Below are 11,583 nucleotides of genomic sequence, written 5' to 3' on the forward strand. Positions count from 1 at the left end.
GGTGAAGAATATTATTGGCATTAAGTTGGTCATCCAACAATTAAATTTCCCTGCAATTAAATTTTATTCAAGCCTTTTGAAACTTTACCAACAAGAAGAGTACAAAATAGCTATCGTTGAGCTTGATTCGTTAAACTCGGAATTCGTGTAAATTAATTCGTAAAAATTAAAATTATTCTTAAATTAATATTTAACGAAATGAAACCCGAAATGAATATTTTAATAACAAATAACGTTTATATATTTTCAATAAATTTAAATTAAAAATTAAAAATTTTTTAGGTGAAGAATATTATTGGCATTCAAGTTGGTCATCCAACAATTAAATTTCCCTGCTATTAAATTTTGTAGCCTTTCAAGCCTTTTAAAAATTTACCAACAACAAGACGAGTATGAAAGACGTCGAAAATTCCGAGCTAATTTTTCGTATTACGATCGCTTGAAGATCTTGCGATTTTATGCCGGAACGAATCGGCGTTAGAAATATTATAAAAATGGCACTTGGGTGATGCGATGCCCGAGGGTCCCTCGTTCCAACGCAGGTAACACACCCTCTGCTCTCTCATTGCTTCGCTCTCGTCTCGCGTGTCATTCGATATTTTCCACCAGAGCCAGCATCCAGCGCACGTCCGCAAATATCCGGACCAACCGATCTCCTACGATTCAGCGCCTCTTCGTCAAAGAGCGTCACCCTTTTGTGCCCCGCTCAAGGATTTCCAGTCCCCATCTATAGGTGAGCACCAGAGACTGGCTCTCACTCGTCGGTGGGGAACAACAACAAGAGAGCATCTCGTAACCTTGATGAGCTTTCGATTCGTTTCGATAGCTACTGGTCCGTTCTATTCAAAGAGCTTCTATCCGGAGTCTCTTTCTTTCTTTGTTTTTTTTTTTTTTTTTTTTTTTTTTTCTTTTTCGGCAAGGGGGACGCGTGTAATCGCGCGTCCGTGAAAAGAAACCTTCTTTCGGGCTCGCTCTCGACGAGGCGTAAAGGGGCAGCCCCTATTCCAGCATATTCAAAGACACTTCTTCTTCTTCTTCTTCGTAGCTTCCCCTTTACGCGCGACCTCCGCGGGGCTGCTATGTCTCGCTCGTTCTGTTTTTAGAACCCGCGTCGAGCAGCAAGCCACAGTTTCCATCTGTGAACGACGTCGGATTACGGGTAACGAAAGGCGCGGGCATCTCGTTGCTTTGTCCTGCACAGGCGTTTCCAGTCGCCGCGTTTAGGTAGGTCGATATAGTAGTCAAGTTAATATATGTGTGTGTGTGTGTATGAAAATACGCGTCGCGGTGAAAAATAGTCCGAGGCCTCTCGCCCCTTTCTCTTTTCCTTTTCCCGTCCGTGGCCTCACCCTGTCCCAGAATATTAGGCACGTCGACGAAACCGGAATCCGTGGACTTCGTGGAACTTCTCCCCGGAGAAGCAATGAGAATAAGAAAGACGGAACGATAGTACAGCGTGACAAATCCCTTTGTTAAATAATAATTAAATAAAAAATAATTGAATAAAAACCTTAAATAAAAAATAATTAAATAAAACCCTAAATAAAAATAAAAACCTTAATTAAATAAAAACCTTAAATAAAAAATAATTAAATAAAAACCTTAAATAAAAATAATTAAATAAAAAATAATTAAGTAAAAATCTTCGTTAAATAATAATTAAATAAAAAATTTTATCCATTTAATCAAATTTTATATTGAATATGTAATGTTAATTAATATTTTTATTACTATCTTTATATTTATTAATATCTTAATATATAATATATAATTAATTATATATATTTATTAATATCTTAATGTATATAATATATAATTAATTAATGTATATTATATTATTTAATAATATATTAAATATTTGTATTAACATATTTATTAATATCTTTATTATATTAACATGACTAGGCATACAAATAATTGAATATCCATTTACAAATTTAAATAATTTTTTTTTACTATATTATACTTTGGTTATTATATTTTTTCATTTATGTTGAATAATTTGTTTGATTCAATCATAAAAAATTATTAATTAATGAACTTGATAAAGTATATGATTTGAATTCATATTATAGAAATAAAATTTTCTATTAATTTAATAAAAATCAATTAATTATAATTATTGAATAAATTAAATGATATAAAATTAAAATTAATAATTCTATTCAACATATATATATATATATTAAATAATCATATCGAATTCGAGATAAAACACCTCGAATTATAACTAATAATATTAAATTAATTATATTTAATAAATTAAATTAAATATTTCAGTGAAAAAATCATAAAAAATTATTACCAAAGTTATTCTTGTAATAAATTTATATATTCAGATGAAAAGATATAAGTAAATAATCTTCTATAATATTCCAAATCCTGAAACCAATTCTGATTCACTTTCAATTAAATCAAAAGAAATTCGACTTAAATCATTCGTTGCCTCGAGTTTAATATCTTTGACGCATTGTTTGAAAAATATCGGCAAGTTAATATTTTTTGAAAGAAACTTCAAATCGTGAAAACAATTAATGACGATTGTCAGTCGCAAGATGAACTTGAAGGAATATGTGGAATTATTGGGAATTTATTGGTTTTTTTTTTTCGATCGTTTCCAAGACACTCACACGTGGCGAATGCATGATCAATTTGATTCACAGTATAATGTACATACTGCTTGTTACATTAGAAAGCAGTTTGTAAAAATTCAAACAGTTTTTCAACAACCTCGCGTATTTCTTTACTTGTAACACTTGTGCGAGAAACGAAGCGACGAATATCATCGAACCAAACGTCGAGATGATTCTGCATCCGCCGAAAAAAAAAGAAAAACATCGTCCCTCTTTCTAGAACCAGTCGGCTTCGCGAAGCCAAAGTTCTCGATGATTGACAAGAGTCGAACGTACGAGATCCTGGAAGCTCAGAGCCAAACGTTGCAGTGTCCCGCCCAGGCGTTTCCTGTCCCAGTGTTCAAGTAAGTCCACGAAGAAGGCGCGTGCGGATCGTCGTACTCTCTGATGAGAAGATTGAATCTCGTTTCTAAATCGGAGAATGACGATAGAAAAGTTGGACATAGGAATCTTCTTGGTTCGAGTTTGAACTGCTCTTTTCTAGAGACAATCAGTCTGGCAAATTGCAACATTGCAATATTCAGAGACGTGTAGACATCATCATGTTTGTTTAAAAAGTTGGTTCGTTTTCTCTATAATTTTGATGATGAGAATACTAAAAGTTGGAATGATAGTAAACAGTACTCTGGCATTAAAATTCGAGGGACCTCTGTCTTTTTCTACAACTAGTCAATTTCAGTATCAAACTTCTTGGAACACAACGTTGCAATATTCCACGAAGATTTATTTGAATGTTCAAGTTGCTTCGTGAGAAACGTGTTCTCTAAAGAATCGGTTCGTTTCTCCAATAATTTCGACAATGGGAATGAAAAAGTTGGAATAAAATTCCAACCTGGCATCAAAATTCAAGGATTCTTCTTGCTTTAGATATAAATCATCCTTCCAAAAGCGTTTGTCCTTCTTTTTTTTTTTTTTTGGAACTAGTCGATCTCACAAAGTTGATAATCGATGAAGATCAAACGTTCGAATATCCTGTCCCAGTCTTCAAGTAAGTCCGCGAACGAGACGCGTAGATCGGTTTTCGTTTCTTCTGGGAGTCCTCTCGTTCTCGCTCTTCCAAGAGGTCGTCTCTTTTTCTAGAACCAGTCGATTTCGCAAAGCCAAAGTTCTCGACGATCGACAAGAGCCGAACGGTCGAGATTTCGAAAGCTCAGGGCGGTACATTGCAGTGTCCTACTCAGGCGTATCCTGTCCCAGTTTTCAAGTAAGTTCACGAAGAAGAGGTTTTCATTTTCAAGAGAGAGAGAGAGAGAGAGAGAGAGAGAAAAGGAAAGTTGGAACGATGATTCGTGACTTGGCAGTAAAATTAAAGAAATTACTAACTTTCTTACTAGTTATCAGAATTTCAGCGCGTAATGTTGCAACATCTTGTATAAATGTATTCTCAATCTTCAATTAACCTCTTGCGCTGGAATGACACGCACGTTTTTTTCGCAGGATTTTTTCATCCTAAAATATCAATATTTTCTCAGTTTCAATTATATCTAAGTATAATCCAGGCAAATAATAAATTTATTACTTCTCGATAATTTTTATCCAGTGATGTGTCACACCGATGAACTGTTGTACACGGTTCGGTCGCTCGTTATGGTCCGCAGTCCAGTTGCCAACGCAAGTGGGTTAAGTCCATAACAAACGAAGGGATCTAGAGAGCAAGAAAGTTGAAACTTTCAGAAACAAGAAAAATCAAAAACAGTATATCCGCGATCTCGCGAACAAAGTCGAAGAGTTTTCTTCTCGACTTCTCGAACGAACCTTTTTCTAGAACCAGTCGGTTTCGCAAAGCCGAAATTCTCGACGATCGACAAGAGCCGGGCGTTCGAGGTTCCGGAAGTTGAAGGTACCACGTTGCAATGTCCCGCCCAGGCGTATCCTGTCCCGGTCTTCAAGTAAGTCCGCCGAAAACACGGAAAACTGTCGTTTAAGTGAGGCTCGGCTCGCGTTCGATTCGCAGAACCGTTGTCAAGCTCGAAGCCGAAATTAACCGCGCTGGACGTGAAATCGACGAACCCTAGCGCGATGCTAGGTACCGTTACCACCTTGTTGTGCCCCGTTCAAGGATTCCCAGTGCCAGCATTCAGGTAAAACGTACGAATCGCAGCAACTCTCGATTCGTTTTCTTCGCGATGCAACGTGCTCGAAGCGATCGAAGCGTGGCGCCAGGTTTGTTGAGCTCGCGATCTTTCGCGAATAGTTTAATCGTTTTATCGTCTCTCGCTCGTTCTTTTCTGTCGATCCGACTGGCATGTTCAGGGTTCTAGTCACCAGTGGCGATTCGTTTCTTCTGGTATTTAGAACCAGTGGGCAGCTCGAAGCCGAAATTTCCAATGACGGAGAATTCGCGAGCCTATATCACATACACGGTGCAACGTGATGAAGCTTTGACTTTACCCTGTCCGGCCCAGGCGTTTCCCGTTCCGGTTTTCAGGTACGCGAAGAATCGTAGGGTAAACCTCGAGGCAAGTTGATGAACGGTGAAGCTACCCGAATATAATATTGTGTACGCGTAATTCGACTAACCGACCTAACGATCCTGTAGTTCGCACGAGCTCCGTCATCAGTTCACACACACACACACACGTTTCTTTTATTACCTTGTCGTTTATACCGTTCTTTTCTTTATATTCAATTATTTTCATATCACAATATTGTTAATATTTTAATATTTTAATATTTCTATTCGAAAAAGACAAAAAAAGGTTCTGTGCAAAAAAGAAACAAGCCGCGAAAGAACAGACGACACACAGCTAACGTTCGTTGAGAAAAAAAAGGGTACACCCAGTCTCAGTGTCAGGGAATCGATTCGTTCGGCCAGTCGTGTACAGTTAACCGCTCTTTTGGTCAGAACCGGTGTCCAGCGCGAAACCAAAGTTCACGAACGCCGACATAAAGGTGGTGAGACCAACGGCCACCTCCACCGCGGTGTCGATGACTTGTCCTGCGCAGGGGTTTCCTGTTCCCATCACACGGTCAGTAAGAATCTCTCTCTCTCTCGCGCGCGCGCATAATGAATTTCCAACCCTCTGTGACTCCTCAGAGCCAACATCCAGCGTGAAGCCGAAACTGCCGTACGTTCGTAAAGTCGAGTTCATGGAAGGGAGGTCCAGCGGCGCGGTGTGTTTGACGTGTCCGGTGCAAGGTTACCCTGTTCCACTTTCGAGGTGAGACGGATATTTAATCGCGAGCTGACGGCCGCGCGAACCCGCGGTCGATACAATTTCCCAATGGTCGGTTTCCAATGACCATCGCGTTCGGCCTGTCCCGTTAATTCGAATTTCACTCGGTCTGCCCGCTTTCCCAGACTCGTTTCTGTGTGCACGGCCGTGAGAGAGCATAATTGGATCACCGGCCAACTGGGTTTTGCACAAATTCGGTTCTTCAAATTGCGGTTAATATCGAGAGTGCGAGAAGAATCGAGGGAAGGTGAATTTTTGGATTGAATTTGGGGAAAAATGGTTGAGGGAATCCTCTAGCAAGTATCTTTAGCAACTCTTCGGGGGGAAATTTAGGCTTCAGGATGATCTTCGACGAGTTTTAAATTATATTAATAATAATAATTGGATAAAGTTTAAATTGTATTGATAAATAGCAATTAAATGATTATTTTTATGAACGATGATAATAAATGGTTATACGTTGATTTATATATATATAATTGTGAAATTTAACAAGATACACAAATATTCTTGAAGAGTCAATATTATTAATATTAATAATATAATTATAATATGTATTAATATATTATTATTGCAATCTATGTATACGAACAAGTTTAATTGAAGATCAAAATTATATCATCTCAGTTGCAATTCTCTTTAATCAATTCGTACAAATTCTATTTGTTAATATTGGTACTACGAAAGGAAAGTTTTATTTAGAATCCATAATTTTACGAAATTTAAATATATAAATTTTATTTCTATATATGATTGTGAAATTTAACAAGATACACAAATGTTCTTGAAGGGTCAATATTATTAATATTAATAATATATGTATCGTATATCGATACATGATATATTATAAAATTATAATATGTATTATAATTATTAACCTATACAATATTTATTATTAATATATAAATATAATTATTAATCTATATAATATTTAATATTAAAAAATAATATATAAATAATAATATTTATTATTAATTATTAATCTGTATAATTATTAATCTACAATAATATGTATTATAATTATTACAATCTATGTATACGATATTTCAATTGAAGATCAAAGTCGTATCATCTCAGTTGCAATTCTCTTTAATCAATTCGTACAAATTCTGTTTGTTAATATTGGTACTACGAAAGGAAAGTTTTATTTAGAATCCACAATTTTACGAAATTTAAATATATGAATTTTATTTCTATATATGATTGTGAAATTTAACAAGATACACAATTTTATTTCTATATATGATTGTGAAATTTAACAAGATACACAAATGTTCTTGAAGAGTTGATATTATTAATATTAATAATATATGTATCGTATATCGATACATGATATATTATAAAATTATAATATGTATTATAATTATTAATCTATACAATATTTATTATTAATATATAAATATAATTATTAATCTATATAATATTTAATATTAATAAATAATTTATAAATAATATTTATTATTAATTATTAATCTATATAATTATTAATCTACAATAATATGTATTATAATTATTACCAATCTATGTATACGATATTTCAATTGAAGATCAAAGTCGTATCATGTCAGTTGCAATTCTCTTTAATCAATTCGTACAAATTCTGTTTGTTAATATTGGTACTACGAAAGGAAAGTTTTATTTAGAATTCATAATTTTACGAAATTTAAATATATAAATTGTACTTATAATGTACGCAGGCAGAACGTTGAAAATTCCGAGTGATTCTGATTCAGTGGCCAGACCGATGACTATAGTTCTTTATCGTTACATCAGCTTGACACCAAGCGACGAACTCGGCATTAACCATGCAAAATGAGAAAACAAACGAATCTGACATTAATCTTGGGACAATGTTTCTCTAACTGTATCTCTCGTTGAACTTATGAAATCTATAGTTACTGGTTCAGTTACGCTCTTCCGTTGTATAATTCCCCGGGTATGTCACGATATCTTCCCCAGAACCTGTTGGATTCAAGTCGCCCATCTTCTCCACCGACAATAGCCTTAGTAAATACGCGAGGCGGAAGGGCACGAGCGTGGTGCTCGCGTGCAACGCCCAGGGATTCCCCGTGCCAAGCAGCAGGTAATCTCGCGTGTCTCACGAAAAATATCGCACGTTTATTAACCTCTTGCGCTGGAGTGACGTGCCACGCACGTCGAGAATTGTTTTGTTCCCCAAAGTCGTAACGTTTCCTCAGCTTTAAGTGTATTTAAGTGTTAACACGAAGGCGAAAAAGATAACAAATTCGTTACCGCTCGATAATTTCTATCATACGGTCGTCGGTGATGTCATACCGACGAGTCCAAATGAAAAAGGAAAGCGACCAGCTACTGTACACGGTTTTCGGTCGCTCGTTATGGTCCGCAGTCCGGTTGCCAGCGCGAGTGGTCGAACGACGATGACAAACAAGGGGCGACAGCGTTGCGTTCTTTCGTTCGTTCACTCACTACCCGAGTTAGCTTCCACGCCAGGGAATGTTCTCTTCCGTGTTTCTTCGTAGAACCGGTCGGATTCAAGTCGCCGATCTTCTCCAACGATCTGAGTAGCACCGCGTACTCGAGGCGAGAGGGCATGAGCGTGGTTCTCGCGTGCAGCGCACAGGGATTCCCCGTGCCAACCACCAGGTAACCTAGAAACCAAGACCGACACACGCTTCGTCCAGCTGGAAATTTCTCCAGCTGGTAGAGGCGAATCTAGCGTGACGATGAAAGTGCAAAGTGGGAGAGACGCTGGAGACCGGGCGTCGTTGTGTTTCGTAGAACCGGTTGGATTCAAGTCGCCGATCTTCTCCAGCGACGACAGTCTGAGTAAATACGCGAGACGACAGGGCACGAGCGTGGTGTTGGCGTGCAGCGCTCAGGGATTCCCAGTGCCGACGACCAGGTAAATCGCGCGTGTCGATCGAAGAAAAAAAAAAAAAAAGAAAAAAAAAAGAAAAGATTCGTCGAACGACGGCGATCGGTTTCAGAACCGGTGGCAGCAAGGTCGCCGCGGTTAACGTCGGACGATCTGAGCCGGACGATCAGACGGTCCGAGGGTCAGCCTATCTCCATTTTCTGCGCCGCGCAGGGTAGCCCTGTGCCCACCACTAGGTAAAGAAATTATTCCGCACGTCGGAATTTCAATTTTCCCCAGCCGTGAAAACCGTGGACCGATGGCCAGCTGAATTAGTTATCGGCTACTGGTTGCTCTGCGCCGTTGTTCGATATCGGCGAACCAGATTGTCGAGCGTATGCTGGAATAATCGAGCGTCAATGTTGTTTAGAGCCTGTCGGGAGCAAGGCGCCAGCATTTGCCGGCGATCCGAAACTCTCCCTGTTGGGACGACGAATGAACACGGATGTTTGTCTTCCGTGCAATGCTCAGGGACATCCGGTTCCTGTCTATAGGTGAATATTGAGAAAGCACTAACGGGTGCGAAACTTTGGAGCGAACCAACTCGCGTACTTCTGTCTGTCTGTCTTTCTTTCTTTCGTTCTTTCTCTTTGCGAAAGGTGAAAGAAAGAAGAGGAAAGGAAAGAGGGGAAACCCTGTCCGAGGGACTCGGGAAACATCGGCTAGAGAAATTTTAATGGCATTCCGCGTGACTTCGTTATTTTCCCTTGCTTAGAGCCGATGGGGATCAAAGCGCCCGCTTTTCTGGGGGACGTTAAATCGTTCTTCTTCCTTCGCAAAGAGGGCTCGGAAGTGAGCATGCCGTGCAATGCCCAGGGGCATCCTGTTCCCATAACCAGGTACTAAATTACCCATTGAAAGGCATCGACTATCGCGATACGACGAATCGTTGCCTCGTGTGTAACATGGTAGAACTCTACGTCTACGTGAACTTTGTTCCAGTTATTATTAAATTATTTAGTCTGGTTATGGATTGTTTTATTAGTTATTATCAAATTATTTATTCTGGATTCGTTTGCACTTGATTCGTTCCAGTTGTCGTCAAATTATTCAGTCTGGTTACGGATTATTTTATTAGTCATTGTCAAATTATTTATTCTGGATAATAAATCGTTGCACTGTCGATCCTGATTATATTGCAAGGGAGATTCAGTTGCACAGTTGTATAAATTTCAATGTTACTTAGGTGATCTTTGTGATTCGTTTCGAGAGATAATGATATAAAAAATTAATCTAGTATATGAAAAAATTAATCTATGTATGTGATAAATAGTCCAAATTTACCAACTCATGGAACAACTTTTACGTTATACAGTTGTTCGAACTGCACCAAGCTGAAGTTCCATTTTAGACTTGTCTATTCACCACGTTGCCATGATCTATTGTTCATTATTAAATAAAACAATACGAAAACAGGAAACAAAACATATCCAAGAGGAACGAGATTCCTTCCTCTTTTCTTAAAATAAAAATTTTCAAGCTAGACTTACCCAGTTTGATAGCTTTCTGCGCAATTTGGCCCAATTTTTCCTCTCTCTTTCTCTTATCATTTTGTATCGTACAAAACCGTTTTGTACTGTTCGAAAAGTACGAGTTCATCGTACACGATGTTCTACTTAATCAAATACGGATTCCAAATCAATGTAACGAACCGACGAAGATTCCCATTGGCGTGACGACGAGCCTCGTAAGTCGATTAAGTGGACGACGGCCAGCTGCGAGCCTTGTTTCCACGCGAGTATCGTGTTCGGTAATCGGAGACAGTTAAGCAAAATAAGTAGTTAGTGCTGGAAAGTAGCGGTGTTCAGCTTTTGCTAATCCTGTGACAGAGCCGGTCGCCACGAAGAAGCCAAAGTTCTCGAGTGACACGAAGCTAAGTTCGTACGATCGCCCCGGTGGTCAAGATCTCACTCTCCTTTGTCCTGCCCAGGGGTTCTCAGTTCCATCTCATAGGTACTATACTATATATCGTCTAACAAGTGTAATTGCCGGACGTTGGTGTCTCAGAGCATGGTCTTGTGCCCTTTGTGTCATTCGGTAGAACCGGTTGGTAGCAAAGCGCCAGCATTCACGGGCTCTTTGAAGGGTGGATGGATGGAGGCTAAAGGAGACATCAGTGTCGTGCTCTTCTGTCCCGCGCAGGGCTACCCTGTGCCGTCGTTTAGGTAAACGAGTCTTCCTTCAAGACTAATCTCTAATCGTATCATGCGCGCTATATCGTAGTGGAAATACTGCAAGATTGACACGTTTTCACGCTGGAATGCGGACAAGGAAGATCGAGATAGACGTACGGAGAGCTCAGAGATCAATATAAGTGCATGTCTCACGGTTAAAGGAAAATGTTAGGGGTTCTATTTTGAAACTTTCTCTCGAAAAATGTTCTACGATTCACGTTTCAAATTGAATTATTTAAAATTACAAATTATAGAAATAGCGTTACGAAAATTATAAAGTTGCAGATTATTTCAAATTATTTATTTAAAAGCTTCGAGTCCTGACGAGAGCAGACTGAGAAACGAGAGTTTCAGACAGAGAGTAGAACGTACAAACTATAAAAATAAAAATTTTCCTGTTGGAAAGATTTGCTCATCAGTATTATAAAAGAAAGTAGCAAATACTGACACTGAATGGTGCCCGAATGTGAAAGCGAATTTTTAATTAAATGTTCCAAAATCACTCGTTTCCATGGAACTTTTATTACACAGATTCACTCATTTAGTCTACCAAAAAAACAGTTTATACATGAAACTGTCGAAAACAGACAACTGATTCTTCAGTGGTCATTTATGGAGTCCTATAATAACCGAGCGACGTCAATTCTATCACAGGATCGATTTGGCTTCATAAGAAACAGTTGCAATTTACGTTATTTAAAAAA

At 38.3% G+C, this 11,583-nt stretch overlaps 1 protein-coding gene across 21 annotated transcripts in view; it reads left to right on the plus strand.

The window, feature by feature from the left end:
- The window catches only part of LOC122528463 (Down syndrome cell adhesion molecule-like protein Dscam2), a 115,762-nt gene that overhangs the window by 41,433 nt on the left and 62,746 nt on the right, over positions 1-11,583 (plus strand). For 6 of the 21 annotated variants that reach the window (XM_043653596.1, XM_043653600.1, XM_043653601.1 and 3 more), the window contains exon 7: positions 4,929-5,061. The exons of 7 other annotated variants lie outside the window; for them this stretch is intronic. In XM_043653596.1, the coding sequence (XP_043509531.1) occupies positions 4,929-5,061 (133 nt within the window). Of the gene's footprint in view, positions 1-3,713; positions 3,838-4,928; positions 5,062-5,516; positions 5,603-5,670; positions 5,795-10,746; positions 10,871-11,583 lie in introns of those variants that run through there. 8 more of the 21 variants (XM_043653593.1, XM_043653614.1, XM_043653613.1 and 5 more) reach the window with 4 other exon arrangements.

Source organism: Frieseomelitta varia, unplaced genomic scaffold, assembly GCF_011392965.1.
Source record: "Frieseomelitta varia isolate USP_RPSP 00005682 unplaced genomic scaffold, Fvar_1.2 scaffold_251, whole genome shotgun sequence".
Lineage (NCBI taxonomy): Eukaryota > Metazoa > Arthropoda > Insecta > Hymenoptera > Apidae > Frieseomelitta > Frieseomelitta varia.